Below are 20,767 nucleotides of genomic sequence, written 5' to 3'. Positions count from 1 at the left end.
TTGCGGCAAGTGAGCTTTCTCAAGGTGGGGTGGGTGGGCTGTCCGGCTGCTTCTTCACCAGGTTACGGAGCGAAGTACAAATCCCAGCACCGCTGCGGCTGGGAGTCCCAGAAGAGGCAGATACCCCCCCCCGCCGCCCCTCGCCCACGAAACCCCGCCCCGATGTGGAGAAGCCGACTCGACTGTCGGGGCGCCGTTGTGCCCGTTGTCTGTAGGCGGAGGGGGTCCCTCAGGCGGAGGCTGGGCTGTGGGTCTGGGCTGGCGAGCGAGGCACCTGCGCCCCCAAATAGGGCACGCGTGGCCTGGGTGGACAGTGGAAGACAAGGTGGCGCTGAGGGAGCGGCAGAAGGACGCCCGTTTCTCCCCGGGACATCTAGTCTTCCACGGGAGCTTCAGGGTGGGGTAGTGGGGAAGGGAGGAGGAGACACGGGGGCTTTAGGAGGATCCTGGGACGCCCGTCCCCCGGCCCTTCCTCAGGGAGCCGCTGCCGCTTTCCCAGCCCGTTCTTGGGCTCCGGGAAGTGGGGGGGGGGGGTAGAAGGCTGCAGGCGGAAGATCTGCTTCTGCTGCAGGCCGGGAGCTTCGGAATCGCCTGGCCTGGGGCGGGGCGGGGCGGGGCGGGAAATCTGCAGGCCCGCCTTAGCACCTCTCCCCCTCGGCCCTTTCAGGTGGGGGCTCCACCTTCCTGTATTCCAGGTGTAGGTAAAGGCTCCTGGCAGGGCTGGAATTGTCCAGTTGGATTCCTCTCCTGCAATATTTATAAAGAGGTTTGAGAATTTGGCTTCGCACCCGAGTTCAGTAATTCCCAGGGAGAAGAGCTGGATTTTAGTATAAAAGTTCTTTTATCACATGCCAGTTGTAATAAGGAGTCCTCACTACACAACCGCAGTTACAAGGCAGTTGCGTTAAAATGACATTTGGCTTTGTGGATCTAATATCCTCACTTATTATCCTCTTCAAGGCCTGCCTGGCAGAAAAGGAGGCGGGCTTCTCTCCCGGGGCTCAAAGGGCAGGAGAGAAGGGGGTCAGGCCAGGGGATTTGAGCAAAGGCTCTTCACGCAGGAGGATGGGGCAGCGCAAGGGACCTGCTCCACGGGTGCGCAGTGCAAGCTCACTATTGGATTCTGCCTTATAACACGGGAACCTGTCCAGGGTGATCGCCTTCCAATGGGAACAGACAGACGGGGGGGGGGGAGGAGGGGGCAGCCTGTTGCGGCTGCGCAAGGACTCCGCCGGGGGGGGGGCGGGGGGAGGCGGGCTCAGCCAGGCCGGGAGTCGAACCTGACCGTCACTGGCGGCGTTGCTTCCCCACCGGCTCAACGCTTCTCCCTGCCGACCATCCGGGGAGGCGCGCGCCCGCCCGCCCGCGCTCGTTCCAGCGCCGCGGCAGTTGGGGAGCCCGCCCACGTTCCCGGCGATCGGGCGAGAGGCGCGGCCGCTCCCGGTAGCCGCCCCGACGACGCGGAGCCCACCAGCGGCCAGGCAGGTGAGCTCAGCAGGGGAGGCGGCTGGCCTCGCTGCCTTTGCCGCAGAACAGAGCCGCCCTCCGTCGGGAGGCCAGCTTCGCGGGCGAGGCCGGTGGGCGCAGGAGGAGAGGCCGCCGCCCGCCTGGCCTCCGCGCTGCACCGCCAGCCACGGCCTGGCCGCGGCGGAGCCCCGTGCCAGCAGCCCCGGCCGCCCAACTCCGGGGCCTGCGGCAGCGTCCAGGCCGAGGGCAGAGCTGGACTCCTTCGATGCAGCGCCCCGCTCGGCAAACGGCCCCTCCGCAGCCCCCGCCCGCTGGCTCTGGGCGCCGGCTGGGCAAAGCCCCGGGCATCTGGCAGAGGGAGAGGGCGACTGCGCTTGCGCGGACCCAGCCTCTTCCTCGCCCTCTGGATTCCCTTTTGCGGGGAGGGCGCTTCTCATCCGCCCCCGCCGCCCTGGGACTCGGGTCGCGGGGAAACGCTTTGGGCAACAGGCCTGCAACCCGGCCCGTTTTGGATGGGACGGCATCAGGCGGAGGGGGTGGGGGGGTGGGGGGGAGAGTGGCTCCTGGAGCTTCCTTTATGGGGTCCAATGCGAGGCTCGCGCTCGGAGGGGGGAGAGACGGATGGCTGGGAAGGGGAGCCCCTCCTTCGGCCTGGACCGCCGACTGTGACCCGTTCAGGCCTCTGAGGTTATTATAATCGGTTAATGGTTGAATTGAGCTCTTCCACGTGGTGTATCTTGAGAGATGAATGTTGGGACCTTATCTGTCTGTTCCCAAGGGAAGGCCTGTAGATTCCTGTATTATGGGCAGAATACAATGAAGTAGTTCGCATGAGCTGTATACCTGTGGATGGGGTCGCTTGTGCCTGGCACATCTTCCTATGTGAAGACCTCTTGTTGAGGGTTCAGCCCACTCACCAGGGCAGGATGACTGCCCATGCTCTGATCCTCTGGCCTGGCCCTCTTCTCTCTCGCCCTCCCAGCCCAAGGAGAGGAGTCCGTCCCCATGGCTGCCAGCAGCTCCCTGGGTGCTAGGAGACAGCTGTTCCCTCTCCCGCCTCCCCCCCCCCTTAATTGCTTTGTTTATAGGCCAAATGTACCTGGGTATTTTTACCACTCCTCTAACAGGTTCCTGTCTCCATCCCCCCTTCCTCTGAACCTCTCCAATCTAGCATAGCCTCTTTCAATGGGAGGGCCCCCACTGCACACAGGGCTCCAAAGGGCCGTGGAAGAGAGAGGTTTGAAGACCAGCCATTCCCAGTTCCTTCAACCATTTCTCCTCAAACCCTTGGCCTCCTTGCGACTCTCCTCTAAACAAGGGGCCCTTGGTGCTGTCCGAGCTCAGGTGCTTTCTTGCAGGTGTCTCATTACCCAGTGCAGGTAACATCATCGGTGCTAGCAGGAAGGGGGCTTGGAGGAGGATGGGGGGGGGGCACTGAGGGGTCCTTGGTGTTCTCTGAGCTTGGTTGTTTTCTTGCTGACGTCTCATTACACAAACTAGGCAACATCATCAGTGCTGCTAAGGAGGGGGGTTTGCTCCCATTTTATATTCTGGGGACTTGCCCTGGATGTCGGTGGGGGTGATCTGGCAGGCTCTTTGGTTGGGCTGTTTACTGTCAGCTTCTTTGGGGTATTGTTTACTTCTCGATTGTTGGTCTGATGTTAATAATCTTAGTGTCAATCTATGGTCATCTGGCTATTGATAGTGGTGGGGAGGCGTTTGGCCATTGTGTTCCCTTTCTGGTTGGTGGAGTGTCCCTTTTGCATACAGCAGGTGGATGTTGATTATGTCTATATACCTGTTGATGGCTACTTTGGCAGCCCCAGCCTTCCAGGAATTCTCTCTCTTCCCCCCCCCCCCAATATATGTTTATTATTTTTACATTTAAAACAATGCAGTGCCGCGAAGTCGAAGTGTCCATACCTTCACATTTGGTAATATGTTCATTTTTATGACTGCGATCCTACCCATCAGGGACAGTTGTAGGTTTTTCCACCTTTCTAAGTCTTTCTTAGTTTTATTGATCAAATTAGTATAGTTATCTTCTTTGACGGTCAGACACCTCGCAGATAAACGTATAACAGGATATTTGACTTTTTTGACAGTTTGGATAATTTTTCGTTAACTCCTCTTTCGCTTTTGATGTCATATATTTAACCAGCATTTTAGTCTTAGTCATATTTATCTTTAAACCCGCTATTTTCCCATACTCTGTCAGTTCCTCAATGAGTTTCATACCAGGCTTTATAGGATCCTCGAACACAAACACTAGATCGTCCGCAAAGGCCTGTAACTTAAATTGTTCCTTTTCTATTTCTAGTCCCTTTATCTGTTCCTCTTTACGTAATTCCTGGCTAAAACTTCTAAGGTTAATATAAACAGCGGCGGGGATAAGGGACAACCTTGTCTTGTACCTTTCTGGATTGCTATACTTTGCGTTAGGAATTCTCTCTTTGGGCTTGGCCTGGTAAGGATGGTCTCACATGTTCCAGTTTCCAAGTTGAAATTGTGGCTACGTCTGTCCAGATGTTGCCATGAAAGAGTTTTCTCCGTGACTTCTGACTGCTACTTGATGTTCATGGATGGATTCTGCTGGTCTTCTGCCTGCTTGTCCTATGTAGAGGCTGCTGCGGTCTTGACACTGTATGTTGTAGACGGCTCCTGTTGTTGTTGTTGTTGTTGTTGTTGTTGTTGTTTCCTTTTGGGGCTGCTGGGTCTTTTGGTTTACTCGGGATGTTTTGGAGGGCTTCTCTTTTCTCTCTCTAAACCTCTTGCGGTTTCCTCAAATGCCTCCCCACCAGGATGCCCAGGGCTCAACCCCATCCTCCACGGGGGGGGGGGGGGGAACCTACCAGTGCAGGAGACAAGGAACTGCCTAATACGGCACCTTCTGGCTCACTTGGGGGACTCTCAAAGGACGCCACGACCTTCTCCACAAATACTGTTGCTAACTCAGGGACCCCCTTCTATGCTCACCCTTTTCATCTTTGTCTCCTAAGTAAAGAATTTAAAATGCCATGTTCTTACTTTCTCCAGCCTATCTGGGCTGTTGTGCTTCTGCCTTCTAGGAAATTCCCTTGACTTCTTCCTCCTGTGGTGGTAAAAGATACCCCCCCCCCAGATGAGTTGCATTCATATTAAACCTGTGAGATCCCCCCCCCTTTTTTTAATGCAAACGACGAAGTGCCCCAGTGGGGGAACATCCAGGGGGAGCTGAATTGGTCCTGAGGGGAGGCAGGAGGAGGAAGAGCCAGCCAGCCAGCCACCTTATCTCAGAGAGATAGCGCAGGCTGCAGGCTGACCTCAGCGGAGAGGACCGAAGGTCGCCAGGGGCCACCTGGTGATGGTCGCAGGCCCTGCCTCTTTGTCTTGCCTGGCAACGTAGTCGGCCAAAGGTACATTTCGCTTTTGCTTTTGCTCAGGGCTGCCCAACAAAGAGCCTGGTTGGTATTTGGTTCACACCGTTTGTTGTTTGCATGCTTAACAACCGCGGGGGGGGGGGCTTGGTGCTCTCTGGGGAGGGGAGTTTTCCAACAGACGTTTTCTGTTCCTGACTAGGAAACATCTCAGTGCTCAGAGAGCACAAAGGCCAAATATTACAGCCTTTCAATTATGGTGCGTGTCAGATCCTCTCCATTAGATAATTAGGAAAGACCACGAGACTCCATGAGTAGAAATCAAGTGTACTTTTACTAATTATAAATGATTAAAGGCATAGCGAAGCGAAGACTGATTATTTAGGCGTGAAAGCGATGGATATATAGAATAGCCCATTCCCCTCCCCTTGGCATCCCAGTTGCAGTCCAATCATAATTCTCCCAAGTGTCAGGTGCGAGATAACTTCAAAAGGCATCACGAAGATGGAATGTCCGTGCCGTTAGTCCTGGCGGGAACCTCCCACGCATGCGTAGTCCGACAGGCAGCTGAGCTCCAGAACCTTCCTCCAGCACAATGAGTAACCCCTCCCAAATACCATGCCCTCCCTCCCCGTTTCATGGCAGCCGAAGCAACAGCAAAGCAGAGGCTGACAGTGCGTCTTCAAAGCAATTTGGTTGCGTTGGGCCAGGGGTCTCCAAGCCTGGCAGCTTTAAGGCTTCAGGACTTTAACTCCTTCTGGGAATAAAGTCAACAAATCCTGAAAGTTGCCAGGTTTCGAGAGCTTTAGGCCAAGAAGGTTTTGGCTACAACAACCCAAATCAGGAATGGAAATGTTGGAGAGGGGAGGAGGCGGCGCCAATCCTGTCGAGCCCCACCCAGTACATCTCCCCAGTTTGATGAAGAACCAGTGAAGATGAGGATGATGTGGGAGCCCTGGTGGCGCAGTGCTTAGAACACAGGATTGCAGGCTGACCCTGCCCACAACTAGGCCAGAGGTGGGTTCCTCTGGGTCCGGCCTGGCCCAATTGGTAGTAACTCCGGTGGACGTGTGACCGTATCGGTACGGCGCCTCCATCTTTTATGCTTTTTAAATGGGGGGAAGGGGAACTGGCTTGATTTGTTCATCGGATGTTGGGGCAGTTTCAGTCCGGGGGGGTCCGTTGAATTGAATTGTGAGGAGGGGCTTCAAGTCAGCAAGGGAGCAAAGAAAGGAGGGTCCTGGCACTCGGTCTCCTCTGGGGCAGTTGGGAGAGTAACTCTGGTGCTCCAACGCTGGAGGTTCTTAAGAAGAGGCTGGGCAGCCATTTATCTGAAATGCTATAGGATGTCCTGCCTGAGCAAGGGGTTGGACTAGAAGACCTCCAAGGTCCCTTCCAACTCTGTTATTCTGTTGTTCTACCCTTGCTCTACCCTTGACAATGCCGGCTGGCGTCCACTCGGGGGAGAGCCTTTTCTGTAGCTGCCCCGGCTCTGTGGAACGAGCTACCAGCAGAGATCCGGACCCTCCCCACCCTCGTGGCCTTCCAAGAAGCCACCAAAACCTGGCTGTTCCGACAGGCCTGGGGCTGCTGATTTTCAAATCAGGTTCAACCCCCAGTTAAACCGAATGTATGTTGTGTTTTTTAAATTGTTTGTATTGTTTGTATTTTCCCCCTGTGTGTTTTTAATTTCATTTCGTATTTGTAAGCCGGCCGGAGTCCTCCGGGATTGGGAGGCATAGAAACTCATTGAATTGCGAATTGTTTAAATCTCAAAGTGTACTTTTTGGTTCTCCAGATAAGAAATGAGGTCTGCCTGTAGGCAACAGGCTCGAACTGGTGACAGTTTTTGTTTGTTTGTTTATTTAATCAATTGGCCACCCAAATGGTCACAGTTGCAACTTTGGGCATTTTGAGTTGCATCCAAAAGACGTCGGAGCAAACAAGAGCCACAAATGGAAAACGGGATCCGGGTTTGCAGACGGAGGGATCCCCAGGGAAGGGGGCGACGGGACTGGGGCCCCCGGTGGCATCAATGCCGCTTCCGGTCCAACTGATGTGATTAAGGTTGCCAGTCAGCACCCATGACAAGCGGAGGGGGGGGGGCTTTTAAAGGGGGGTGGGGGAAGAAGCTGTCAGTCTGAGATTGATGGGGCTCCAGCTGTTCCCTTTCCAGATCAGAAGATCTTTCTGAGTCAGCGGGGAGGGAGGGAGGGAGGGAGGGAGGGAGGAGGGGGCTGGTAAAGGCTTATGTCCCAGGAGAAGAGAATGCAGAAGAGATAAGGGCTACTTGGGTGTGGGGGGGGGGCGTTACCAAAACAGGCCAGGCTTATCTCAGGAGGCCGGGAGGTTTATTTCAGAACCGCTCTAAGCCGTGGAGGCTTCTAAGCTTTGCTGTGCTTGGCTCCCTCCCCCTTTAAGCCGCTTTGCTCTGGGCGGTCACTATAATGACCTACTTACAGGGGAGCCTTGGGCTGCAATAGCCCCACTCCCTCCATCCCTCCTCGGTGGGCTGATCATCGGTGGGGTCTGGAGAGAGAGAAGAGCAGTGGGAGAATCGGCCGTGGCACTCCTGGAATTGGGATCGCAGCTGCTGCCCTGGCAAGTCTGGCGAGGCTCCCCTGAGGCCGGTAACTGGGGGGAGGGGCGGGCCAGGTGCTTTGTCCCTTGGTGGGATTTTGGCTCCGCTCACGTCTGGCCCAGAATCTGGGCCGAATCCGCCGCTCTCCTGCGCTCCGCTGTGCATCCGAGGGCTGCTGTAGGATAGCTTGCGTGCTCTGCCGGACTCCATCCCGAAATATGCCGGAGCATCTCTGCCATTTTGAGCTGGCATTGGCCGTGGCCGACCGCTTGCAGCTTTGCCGCTGGCTGGCTTCGTTCTCCCGGGATCTAGCGACGCGGTGCTGAGGATCCCGTGGGACTGCTCACTGGGATCTCTGCTGTCGCAGCGTCCGTGATTCAGCCCCTCGGCAGCTTCTGTGCATTTGGGCCTGCGTGGGAATGTCCGGCTCTTCCCCAAAGGGCCAGAGGAGTCAACCAAGCACCAATTTGGAGTTTCACTTTGGCTGTTGTGCCAGCTGCCCTTCCCTGTGCCAAGGAGCTGGGAGACTTGTTTTCTTCTCACGGACATGAGCGTCCGGCCTAACGGGCTGTGATCTCATCAGCTGGCATCTTCCAAGGTGCAATGCTCTGCTTTTGCCTCATTCTTTATCGATTTTGTGCAGTTGCTCTGCATTTTGGCACATGGGAAACGCTGAACGTCAGTGGTCAGTATATCCAGTTCTCCCAACCAGACGACCAGTCCAGATGCCCTCTCTGCCCCCCTAATCGGCTTCATCACTGGCAAAATTGGTAGCGTCTTCTGCATAACAAGTGGTAATGAACTGACCCAGTATAAATTCAATGGCCCTTTATGGTGCCGTCTCAGGCTGAGCAGCGAGGAGGGACAGGACAGACTCCTGGCCTGCCCAGGGCAAACTGGGAAGGCCATCATGGCCATCCTCACCGGGCCCGGACTGCTCGGAGTCCCCTTGATCTGGCCAGGCGCCTGGTGCTGCTTCCCCAGGAGAGCTGGGGGAGGGCAGGCAGCCTGGTGGCCCCTTGAAGGCCGCTCCCAGCCAGCCCTGTTGCTTAGCCAAGAGCAGCCATGGAAGCCCTGCAGCCACCCAGCTGGCCCTTGTGGGGGGAGACAGTTGGGGTTGTGGGGGAGAAGGGTTGTGGGTTCTGCTGTCCTGAGCAGGGAACTGGAAGTGAGGTTAAGGAGAAATGTACTCCTGGTAGCAAGGAGCAGCAGATGATCCCTCTGAGGGGGTGGAAACAAAGGGGGGCTCCCACGCAAGGCTCTGCTGGGGTTGGGTTGCCTAAAGGCCAGGGAGGCTGGTTCGGGCCCTCTGTGGTGGTGGTGGTGGTGGTGGGGCACCGGGGTTCTTGGCTGGGGATCTAGTGGGCAGGGGATCCATTGTCTCTGGGCCCAGAGCCTTCAGGGCTGGAGTGTATAAAAGGTACCCTAAGTGCTGAGAATGTTTTTGGGGTGATAGCAGAGGGCCCTGTGGGGGCCTCTTCCTTTGGTTGGCATTCGGTGGACAGAATTGGGGGTGATTGAAAGGGATGGGGCAAAAGGAGGAGTGCAGCCCATGGATGGGGAGGCTGAGGGTCCCGATGCTGAAGAAGGTCCAGGCCCTGATGGGCTCTTTCTTCGGAGAATCACAAACGGCGCTCAGTGCCCCCTCCCCGTAATACACACGGCTAAAGGAGCCCCTGGACCGCGGGGACTGTGGCCATGCGGCTGCGGGGCTCGGCCTGCGTCGTGTCCGAAGATTGGCCCCGGTTCAGCCACAGCCGGTAGCATCCCGTTCTCCCAGCCCGCAGTGCCCGGCCTGGGCATCTCCGGCGGGGAAGAGGGCAGGGCGGGGTCCAAACGGGGCTTTTTGTGGGGAGGGGGGACCAGGCGAGCCGGCGATCTGCTCCGGGGAGGCCGGCGGGCGAAGGGAGCCCCCCTCGGCCACCCCGCAGCTCCTCCCCGGGCCCCCATCGGGAGGGGGCGGGGGGAGCTGAGCCGCTGACGTCACCGTCACCGCCCCCTCCCGGCCTGGGAGGGGGGAGTCGCCGCCGCCGCCGCCGCCGTTCTTCATGCGCAACCTGAGCGCCGCGGACTCCGGGAGTGACGGTGAGTCCAGCAGCCCCGGGAAGGGCGAGGCGGGGGGGCGGCCTGGCGGGCGAGGGGCTTCGCGGGGGGGGGTTTCCTCTGCTCCTTCCCCAGGCAGCCCCGGCGCCGCCTTCCCCGCCAGGGTCCCGTGGGCGGCAGACTCCCCGGCCCAGCGGAGGCTCCGCTCCCGGGCTTCGGCGCCACCCCTGCCCGCAGAAGCCCCTCCCCTGCCGCAGTCGGCGGCTGGGCTGCCCGGCTCTGTCCGGGGCGCGGCTCCGGCCCCAGCCCGCTCCCCCTCGCCGGACCCGGGGGCTTGCAGGGCCGCGGCTGGGGCGAGGGCTGCGCAGCTCCAACGGCCGCGGCTGGAGGGCAGCCGGTGCTGGGTGCCCCTCGCGGAGCCGCCTCTTCTTCGGGCAAGCGGAGCGAAGGCGTCGACCCTCTCCCTGCTCCGAAGGGCGGCCGGGAGGCGGCTTCCCTTGCGGGGCCCCGGGGGACCTTCGCCTCCCTTCGCTGCTCTCGCTCGGGGGGGGGGGGCTCGGAGATGGAGGAGCAGTTGCTGAATCCCCCCCGGACCCTGCTGAGCCTGGTTAGGGCCCCGCCGGAGCCCCCGAGCCAGGGAAGCTGAGTTGGGGGGGGGTCTCTTGGTTTGAAGCTTTTAGGCAGCCGCCGTTTGAACGGAGAGGCATCCAAAGTCATTTTGAAAACTATAAAAGGCAACCAGGTGAAGCATTAAAACAACAACAACCGGCCTGGATCCGGGTGGAAGTGCTGTCCTCTGATCTGGCCAGGCTTGAGGGGAAAGCCAGCTCTGTGATCCCCACTGAAGGGGGCCTCAAAGGCTGGGGGGAGGGGCTGCCGAACGTCGGGGGGGGGGGGCACAGAAAAGGCTCCTTTTCTGGCTTCCCTTAGAGGAAAGTTTGGGGGAAAAGGACCCTGGCAACTTTCTCTGAGGGGGGTGTATGTGATCCTGTAAGCAAGCTGGCCCTGTGCCAAGTGCAGCACCTTGAATTGCACCTAGAGAGAAACTGGGAACCAGAGAAGCTGGCACAAGAGAGGGGCTAGTCCCTGTTGTCGTGTGGGTGCTGCCGCATTCTGGACTGACTGAAGTTTTTGGGTGGTCTTCAAGGGCAGCCTCATGTGGAGACCATCGCAGTAATCCAGATGGGAGGTGAGCAAGGTCTCCTGCTCCTGGAAGGGATTCAATTGGCCCACCAGACAGATCCATGCAGGGGCCTCCCCAGCCATGGCCGCTCCTTCAGCAGGAGCCCCCCTCCCCCAATTGCGCTTCAGCTCAGTCCAGGGAAATGCCACCCATCCAGAGCCAAAGGCGACGCATCACCAGGGCCTGGGGGGGGGGGGAGGGAGCCAAAATCCCACAGTCGGAGCCAGCCCCTCCCCAGCCAATCCCTTACAAGCTCCAGGCCCTCAGCCAGCACCGCCAGCGCCTCCCCTGTCCAGCTGGGGAGGAGATACCCAAGTAGGGTGCATGGCACACGATGAATGCCAGGCCTCACCAGACAGTTCCCTCCCAGGGGCCTCTCCGTCTCGCATGGTCTCGGGGCCTGGGCCTGCCCTCCTACCAACGCTGGTCATGGAGGAAGGAGGAGAACCGTAGGGCTGGCCCAGAAGGACCCCCTGCTGGTTGGCAGCAAAAGCCCCTGAGAGGGCCACCATCCCAGACCCCCCAGACAGCCAGCGCCCCTTCAAGGCTGGGACTGGCCTGAACCCAGGCCGGCTTCACCCGGGGTCCTCTGGAGCTGTGTGCCAGCCGCCCTCCCTTCCCTCAAAGGGGACCAAGGGCAGAGAGTGGAGAAACGTTCTCCAAGGACGGACGCTTGAAAAGGGGATGCACTGTGGTTCCCCCCCCCCCCAAGAGGGGCATTAATCATTTTGGAGATAAGGCTGCAAAGCTCCCAGAACTGCAGAATTGGGCAACATATGAATTTATTCAGATGAGGAAATAAAAGGGTCTCCTGAATGTGTAAAACGTTCAGCATTCCAATCCCCGTGACTTCAGAGGTGGGTTGCTCCTGCTTTGGCCCAGATTGGGCGAACCGGTGGGGGCAGAGGGAGGCACCCGCCCAGATGCTCTCTGTGTGCCCAAACTGGTGGTAGAAAAATTGGCAAGCCCCCCATGGCCTGATTGCCTGCCACCTCAAAACATCCAGGCTCAAAGGTGGCCCAGATTTCCTAAAGGGAGGAGCCCGTTCCCTTGGCAGGCCTCCCCCCCATGATTTAGCCTCCCTAAACAGAGAGCCTGGGGCCAGGGAGGCAGCATCTCTGGGCCTGGAGGGCCCCCCAGAGATGGAATCCCCAGGAGCCTGGCCTCTGCTGAAGCCCTGCTGGGGGCTGGCTCCTGATTGGGAGAAGGGGGGCAGGCAGGGCCCCCCTCTTGCTGTTCATGGCTGGGCTGTGGATGGACGGAGGGGGGGGAGGCTGGGGGGACACAATGTTCCCTCTAAGGTGCGTGGATATGCGGCCGCGCACATAGCAATAGCAATAGCAGTAGACTTATATACCGCTTCATAGGCCTATCAGGCCTCTCTAAGCGGTTTACAGAGAGTCAGCATATCGCCCCCAACAATCCGGGTCCTCATTTTACCCACCTCGGAAGGCTGGAAGGCTGAGTCAACCCTGAGCCGGTGAGATTTGAACCGCTGACCTGCTGATCTAGCAGTAGCCTGCAGTGCTGCATTTAACCACTGCGCCACCTTGGCTCACATGACAAGAAAACGCCGCGCGGAGAGGAGGAGCCAATGTTGCAACGAGATGGTTGTGTGGTCTTAATGCTCTGAGACTATAGCCAATACTTTTGCCACTGGGTGGTCCCAACAGACCTAAACCGTCCGGAAGAGACGGTGAACAGGAAGATTACGTCTTGCTGATCTCGGGGATATCGCAAAATCCTCGAAAGAAGCAAGATCTTCAAGCCGGTGCCAAATTCCAGCCACAAGGCTGACAAAGTCAGGTTGGCCCAAAATGGAAGGATATGGAAAGAGAAAGTGTTTTCAGCTGGTGAGGAATTTTTATTGTTTTAAAAAATAGTCTGCCTGTAAAAACTCAAAAACCAATTTAAATTACAGAATAGAAGAACCAAGCGGCGGAATTGAATTTGGAATGGTTTTGGACAGTGGTTAACTTACTTTTTAAATATTATTTACATGGATCGAATCTATGCAAGCCTTTTGAAATGGATGGACTAAGTTTTCTTCTTTCTTTGTGACTCTCTGTAATTCACAGATTAGTTTTCCTCTTTATCCCCGTGGCTATTTACAAAAAGAAACTATTTAAGAGTGTTTACGCTCTTAAAGTAGTAGAATACTCTTTGAATGTTCAAAACAGAACGTTTCTTCTTTTCTTTCACGGATTGCTGACTTGGCGGCCCAAGGCTTTGTTTTCATTACACACTGATAAAAGAAGGCACAGATGTCCCTTTGAAATTTGATCAGAGAGGAGAAATCTTTTAAGCTAAGGTTGTTGTGTTTGTCAAGAACAACACAATACCCAGAAAAAATAGAGGTCTTGACTTTGCAAGATATACTTTCAGAACTACAGAAATTATTAAATAAAGAAGGTAAACAATTGGAATACTTAGAGCACATAACAAAAAAATATGATGAAAAAATTGAAAATGTTCATCAAATGCAAAACGGGGTGATTGAAACTCAAAAACCGAAGTGGAAAATGAATATAAAGAGACCAAACCTGCTGATATCTATGGTAATTGGTTTGTTCCTGAAAATGGAAAGAATGGAATACAGAAAGAGGAATTAAGTGGAGAGGAAATCTATTTCAAAGATCAAGATATAGAAGAAGATAAAATTAAAGAACCTATGGATTTAAAGAAAGAAATTCCACTAGCAAAAGTTTTGATAACACTGCTGACAATCAAAGGCAAACTGAACAAGGAAAGAGAAAGAGGGCATCAAGATTATATGAGAGATCTTACAAGCAAGGAGTTGCTAAGAGAAGTCCATACAAAGCTGATCAAAAGATGACTAGAGGATTGATACCACAAATGGCAGAAGATATGAGATTGTTTTGTTATTTGAAAGATACAGGTTGATAAATGGAAGAATATAATTTAAAATAGTTAAACTTAGTAATAATAGATATAATTAAATAAATAATTGATAATGATAATGTATACAGTGTGTTGTGTTATGATAAGTAATAATTGGATATGAATAGTGAATGGTACTCATGAAAGGAGGATTAGAAATCCTTTTGGATTATATACAAAGGTTAATAAAAAGAACTAAATTAGATATAGTAAAGTTTTGATTATTAGGGGTAAAATGTTACGATATAGGATATAGTCAAATAAAGGAGGGATAATGATGACAACCTATGTATATATGTATGTATGTATGTATGTATGTATGTATGTATGTATGTATGTATGTATGTATGTGTACAATATAAGGAATCTGGATGAAAATTGCAAAAGTGATCTCGGAAGGAGGATTAGAAAAGTGTTACTAAATATTATGGATATTTAGCTAGAATGGGACATAAGGATTCAGTGCAGAAATATTACGTGGAACGCCAGTATGTGGTTATGTATTAAATCTAGGTATATTTTATGATGGACGTTTAAACAATTATAGTCAAATAAAAATTGGAGGTATATGGGTAACGTATAAATATCTGAGTTAAAATACTATGGCAGAAGATATAAGATTGTTTTGTTATTGGAAAGATACAGATTGATAGATGGAAGAATATAACTTAAAACTAGCTAAACTTAGTGAAATTTAATAATAATAATAATAATAGATATAATTAAACAAATAATTGATAATGATGACAATGTATAGAATGTGTAGTGTTATGATAAGTAATAATTGGATATGAATATTGAATGGTACCCATGAAAGGAAGATTATAAATCCTTTTCGATTATATATAAAAGTTAATAAAAAAATCAAGTTAGATACAGTTAAGTTTTGATTATTAGGGGTAAAATGTTATGATACAGGATATAGTCAAATAAAGGAGGGATAATGATGACAACCTATATACATGTATATGAGTATAATATAAGGAAACTAGATGAAAATTGCCAACAGTGATTTGGAAAGGAGGATTAGAAAATTTTATTATTAAATATTATGGATGTTTAGCTAGAACAGGACATAAGGATTCAGTGTTATTGGAGGATTTTAGAAATATTAAATGAAATGCCAATATGTGATTGTGTATTAAATTTCGGTATATTTTATGATGAAGGTTGTTTAAATAATTATAGTCAAATATAAATGGAGGCATGATAAGGGTAACGTATAAATATTTGAGTTAAAATACTTGAGTTAATATGAATTATGTTTGATGACTGTGGAAGAGATGCACGTAAATCTTTTGTAACCAACTGATACACTTTCTACAGTATGTAAGGAAGGAAGATTTTATGTGTTGTGTCTGTTTTGAAAAATAATTATATATATATATATATAATTCTGGGTTGCGTGTGTCCCTTTCCAACAACTCATAGCCCCCCCCCCAATTTCCCAAAGCGGCAGCCGCCGCCACCACCACATTGGGGTCCCTCGGACGCCCTTGTTGTTTTGGGTGGCATCTGTGAAAAAAATTCAGGTGCCCAGGCATGAAAATGTGCCGCTCAAACACTATACTTTTCTGCACAGGCTGAAAAGAAATGAGAGGGAAGATTGCTGGGGAGCCTGGCCAAAGGCTGCCAAGGGAAGCCCGTGCTGAGTGGGGGTGGGGGGCAAGCTGACATCTGGGCCCAGGTTCAGGATTGCTACCAGGAGGACAGCCACCCTCGTGGGGGGGGGGGCATGGGCTGATTCTCTGAGCAGGTGGGGCCTCCGGCTTCTCCTGGGACTGGACCCCCTTCTCCCTTCTTTCCCAAGAGCCAGTCTGGCACCCCCAACACCACCACCACCCCCGAAGCCTGTCCAAGGAGAATAGCGGTTCGCTGGGCACCATGGCAACAGAGCCCCTAATAGAAGCCCACAGTGGTGGCAGCCAGGTGGGGCAGCTTCTGCCAGGCAGAGGGGCCCTGGAGGTGGGTTGTCTGGCCTTGACTGGCCAGCCTGTCTGAATGCGTCCTGGGGCCTGGAGGTGACCTCAGCTGGGGAAGGAGGAGGGGCTGGCCAAGTGGGCCCTGGGGCTGCATGGGGCCTCTCTCCCTGCACGGTTGCAATGGGCCGGGAGTCTGGAATGGGCTGGGATTTGGGGGGGGGGGCAATCCGTGTAATGGGGGACAGCTGGGGACCTTCCAGGGATTCTCCTTTTGGCACTGAGCCCCTCCAGCCCTTGGCAGCCCCCAGGGAGAGTGCCGTGGCTTATGGGCCTAGGCCACCTCTGGGCCAGGTGCCCCCCTTCTAATGAAGAGGTGGGGGCTCAGCTCCGCCTCTCCCAGAGATACCTGTTTTGTATGGCGGCTCCTTCCCTGTCAAGTAGGTCTTCAGGAGGGGCCCCCCCTGAGCAGCCGTGATGGGTGAGGAAGCTCCCCATAGCTACTTCTCAGCCGATCTCAAAGACAAGCAGGGCCAGAGACGGTTAGCTTGGGCTCCCCGAGCCAGGAAGTCCCCAAGGGGCCCATGCCCCCCCCCCCAGCAAAGGAAGGAGGGCTTATCACTTTGGCCTCGTCGCCCTCAATACTGGGGTGTAACAGCCTGCAGGAGAAGAACTGGGCTCCAGGGGGGCTCTGCCAGTAGCCCAGGCGGGTGCAGTGCCACGCGGGGAGCTCCACATGGTAGACCACAAAGGGGGGGGGCACAGAATACCCAGGGGGGGGGAGGAGGCCTTGTGACCTGACTTGGGAGCCCATGCCATGCGGGGTAATAACCTGCCAATCCAGGTGAAATCTAACTCTGGGAGACCCCCAAAGCTCTCAGGCTAGAAGGCGGCCGATAGGGCCGCTTCCTGGGAAGAGCATATGATTGGCTGCTGTTCTCTTGGAGAGGCAGGTGTTGATATTGCCCACCAGCTGCACTGGCACAGGATAGGAGGGGGGGTCCCGGGTGGGATCCCATGGGGGAGTTTATATAAAAATTAAATTGTTTTTTTAAAAGGGGAGGGGGAGGATCCCCCCAAACTCCCCCCTCCCCCTTTACTCCCGGGAGGCTGCTGGGGCAACAGGTGAGAGGGCATCTGGATTGGTGCGATGTGGTGTATGAGGAGAGGAAATCTCCCCCCCCAGCAGAGGGGGGCTGGGGAACACCGGGGAGGGGGGGTGTCTAAGGGTTCTCACCCGGTTTACTTAGGGCATCTCAGTTGCTTAGGAAGCATGTTGGGGGGGGCTGTGATCCTCTCCCTGGGATTTTTGGGTGGAGGGATTGACGGGGCAAGGAAGGAGCGTGGAGATTCTGCCTGCTCACCTGCCTTCCTCTCCTCCCTTGCAGCTCCCAGCATCACTGCCATGTCGCATGAGAAGAGCTTCCTGGTGTCGGGGGACACCTATCCAGGCCCGCAGCCTCCGATGCCCCCTGCCTATGCCCAGACTCCGTATCCAGTGGCCCCCCACCCACAGGGTCAGTTCCAGCCTGCACCTTACGGCCAGACCGGCTATCCGCCAAACCCCTACCCGGTTGCTCCCTATCCCCAGGTCGCACCCTATGGACCTTACCCACAAGCCGCGTACCCTCAAGGGCCGTACCCTCAGGGCCCCTACGCGCAGCCTCATCCTGCAGCACCTATGAGCCCACCTGGTAAGTTGTGCTCTGGTGGCCAAAGGGAGCGGGTGAGTTTCCTGGGTATGGAGCCATCTGCAAACCCTTGGTGGCTCTGCCCCTTCCCCCCCCCCCATCCTGTGCCGTGAAGGGAGTCCTCCTAAGGCACCCACTGACTGTGAGCGGCCGCCTCTGGGGGTGCCCGTCTCCTGAATTCTGATCAGGCAGAAGAGGGCACCCTCCGTGCGACCTGGGGAGCAGGGACCCACCTTCACCAGCCCCGCTTTCTGAACGCCCGGGTGTCCAGGGGCCGTACGGAGAGTCGCTCAGTGTGCCTGCACTGCTGCTTCTGTGCAGGGCCAATACACAACAATTACCATGAGGACGGTCCACCTTCTTACTACGACAACGAGGGCTTCACCCCCAGCAACTGGGAGGACAAGAACATCCGGCAGGCTTTCATCCGCAAGGTCAGCAGGATGGTCACTGTAGGGCTTGGTGGGCCGCCTGGTCCTGGTTGGGTGAGAGGCTGTCCCTTTGGTTGCTGCCACCCTGCCCCGGGCCAGGCTGCAGGTGGGCCGAGGCTCCTGTGCCCCTTCCTTGGGAGGCCCCACTAGAGGCTCAGCTCAGGTGCCCCCTCCCTTGGACCCACTCCTTGTCCTCTCCTTGCAAGAGGAAGGGAATGGTTCTTGGGCCAGAGGAGGGGCGGGGGACCCTACCTGCGCATAGAAGGGGCTTCTTCCGTGGACCTCCTTGTGGGGAAAGGACGTGGTGTGGAGGAGAGGAGCTCCAGAACGTCCTTCGGACAGGCCTTGCTCTTTCTCCACTTTGGGGGGAGAGCTTTCCCTGGTGGGCTTCCCACACTGCCCAAGAAGGGGCTGGGACAGGCTCTTGAGAGAAGCTGAGCTACACGGGGTCCCCTTTTCCCCCCTGGGAGCAGTTGGGCGTAGGCGGAAGGGGGCTGGGTGCCTCTTGCAGGAAAGTCCTGGCAGGAGTCAGGAGGGGGCCACATGCTGTCCTTGTTCTCGCAGGTTTTCCTGGTGCTGACCATCCAGCTCTCCGTGACCTTCTCCTTTGTGGCCATCTTCACCTTTGTGAAGGAGGTGAAGGTCTTTGTGCGCAAGAACGTCTGGACGTACTACGTCTCCTACGCCGTTTTCTTCATCTCCCTCATCGTCTTGAGCTGCTGCGGGGAGTTCCGGCGGAAGCACCCCTGGAACCTGATAGCGCTGGTAGGGCAGGACCTTGGCGGGGGATGTTGGGGCTGCACCCCACGAGAGCTTGGAGGGTCTGGATGGCTCTCGGGAGAAGCCCCCCTGCATATCCTGGTGGAGGCACTAACACCCTCTTTTCCCCGCACAGTCCATCCTGACGCTGAGTCTCTCATACATGGTGGGCATGATTGCCAGCTTCTACAACACGGATTCCGTCATCATGGCTGTGGGCATCACGACCGTCGTGTGCTTCACTGTCGTCATCTTCTCCTTGCAGGTGGGGACCCTTTGCTTCTACTGGGATGGGGGAATTGGGCCACTGCCTCAGACCGTAAATCGGGGTCACATTCCCACGTTTGCGGAGGGATTGAGGAGCACTTGCGCGCTTGCTTCGGACCCCAACATTTCCCCTGCCTGTTGGCAGTGCTGCTCTGGGGGGATCACTGGGAAGGAAGGGCCTGAGAGCCAGGTTCCCGGGAAAGCCGCTGTGCCTGTGCCAGATGGGTACAGCGTGCAGGTTTCCCACATTCCTGGACTTCTCACTCTGCAACACACACGGTGGCCGTCCTCCGCAACCTGAGAGGTAGGACCTTTCAGAAGCAAGAACATAATGTTTGTGTGTGTGTGTGTGTGTGTGTGTGTGTGTGTGTGTGTGTGTGTGTTGCATGTGAGCGGGGGTCAGTCAGGGAAAGCAGCCTGGATGTCAAACCCCTTGAACCTGCCCTGTGGCCCCCCTCCCCTCCTGCAGACCAAGTACGACTTCACCTCCTGCCGCGGAGTGCTGATCGTCTGCCTGATGGTCCTGTTCATCTTTGCCATCCTTTGCATCTTCATCCGGAACCGCATCCTGGAGATCGTCTATGCGTCTCTCGGGGCCCTGCTCTTCACCTGCGTGAGTCTCTGGGGGGGCCTGGGAAGGGGGGGGTCTCCTCGAGCGGCTGCGGCTGCTGTGCAGGAGGTTTAGAGGAACACCCACCCACACCCACACACACACACCCACACGCACACAGAGTCTGCCGGCCTGCTGAGAACTGACGCAGCTGCTTCTTCCTTGCAGTTCTTGGCGGTGGACACCCAGCTGATCCTGGGGAACAAGCAGCTGGCCATCAGCCAGGAGGAATACGTCTTTGCGGCCCTCAACCTCTACACGGACATTATCAACATCTTCCTGTACATCTTGGCCATTATTGGCCGTGCCAAGGATTAGGCCACCTCCAGCCCTCCCCTCCCTCATGACCCCCTCCCCTCCCCAGTTTTGTTCTCTTTCCCCTAGGGGCTCGGTTGGTGTGCTGAAGTTGGGGTCCTGATGCTCCCACCGAAGGCGACACCGCAAGGGGCCAGCGGTGGCCACTCCTCTTTGGTCTCTCTCTCTCTCTCCGGAGCGAGGAAGGGGAGGGATTGACCCCCTGCATCTCTTGGGTGACCCCGAGTTGAGGAAGGGGTGTAAATATTCTGCTGTTCCTGTCCACTGCGTTTTGCTCTAGAAATGTCTTGTTTCATTTTGGAAACTCATCCTCTTCCTGCCCCCCCCCCCGATGCCCACTATCGCCTTCCTTCCTTCCCTCCCCTCGCTTGCAGGGCATGACCTTCCCCAGTGGCTCTCCCGGTTTCACCCTGGGCAGAGTGTTTCACCCTGGGGGGAGGCTGGGGGTGCCGGGCGGTAAAGGGGGGGGGGGTTCGCTCAGCCCTGAGGGTGTGCAGCTCAAGGTCTCCCTCGGCACCTCCATGTTGGGGTCTGCTGAGGCCTTTTGGCCAGGATCTGGATGCTACTGGAGGACACTTTCCTCTCTCTTCTTTCCCCCCCCCCCCCACATGGCTGGTTTTGGGGGTCTTGAAATGCTGCATGCTGAGCCATTGCCCCTCTGCCCCCCCCCAAGGCCAGCCTCTGCACTAAGCTGTATAAATAGCAGTCTAATAAAAGTCAGAATATGCCCACCGCAGGGCCTCTGCTTGTCTTCATCCAACCAGGAAGGAGGGGAAGGGGCCGGTCTTCCGAGTGGGCTCCTTTCGGTCAGCTGCCCAGGAGGCTCCCAGGAGGGATGGAGGGATGTGCTCTGCAGGAGCCTTCCAGAGCAATGGGACTCTTAACATTCCCAGCTTCTGGATCAGCAGTTGGGGGGAGGGGGAAGGGATGGTTCCAGGTGAGCGGTGGATGTGCATGCAACTCCATTCGTATGAGTGGCAGGCGTGTATGTCGCTCGCACAAATGGAGCTGTGTGCACACACCACACTGCGCACTCCTTTGGAGCTGTACAGCTGAAGAGGCCTGACGGGTGGGGGCTCCTGTTCCAGAGAGTTTGCAGCGATGTGCAAAGCACCTGAACCACATGGGGATTTGGGCAATTCAGTTCCAGCCCCTAAATATAATTCGGGGGGTGGGGGTGTAATATGTATTTTTTTAAATACATACTACCAAGACACGTTGCACAAATCCTCTGGGCGATTGCG

The 20,767-nt window shown here is 55.3% G+C and overlaps 1 protein-coding gene across 3 annotated transcripts; it reads left to right on the top strand.

Annotated features, from left to right (window-relative positions):
- The first annotated feature begins 1,251 nt into the window (after nucleotides 1–1,251).
- GRINA (glutamate ionotropic receptor NMDA type subunit associated protein 1) lies at nucleotides 1,252–20,255 on the top strand. Of its 3 annotated transcripts, none has more exons than XM_087706572.1 (7): nucleotides 1,252–1,485; nucleotides 16,839–17,144; nucleotides 17,463–17,575; nucleotides 18,137–18,337; nucleotides 18,468–18,596; nucleotides 19,068–19,211; nucleotides 19,377–20,255. In XM_087706572.1, the coding sequence occupies exons 2-7, from the start codon at nucleotides 16,856–16,858 to the stop codon at nucleotides 19,524–19,526; spliced, it is 1,026 nt and encodes a 341-aa protein (XP_087562698.1). In that variant the 5' UTR covers nucleotides 1,252–1,485; nucleotides 16,839–16,855; the 3' UTR covers nucleotides 19,527–20,255. The 3 variants fall into 3 exon arrangements, with proteins under 3 accessions (XP_087562698.1, XP_087562699.1, XP_013923583.1); XM_087706573.1 differs by lacking the exon at nucleotides 1,252–1,485 and adding an exon at nucleotides 7,278–7,424; XM_014068108.2 differs by lacking the exon at nucleotides 1,252–1,485 and adding an exon at nucleotides 9,393–9,489.
- Nucleotides 20,256–20,767: the final 512 nt, after the last annotated feature.

This window comes from Thamnophis sirtalis, unplaced genomic scaffold, assembly GCF_051295495.1.
Source record: "Thamnophis sirtalis isolate CommonGarterSnake01/CBP01778 unplaced genomic scaffold, rThaSir2_p1.2 scaffold_2, whole genome shotgun sequence".
NCBI lineage: Eukaryota > Metazoa > Chordata > Lepidosauria > Squamata > Natricidae > Thamnophis > Thamnophis sirtalis.
The sequence above is the reverse complement of the archived record's forward strand: the minus strand, read 5'-3'. Positions and strand labels throughout refer to the sequence as shown.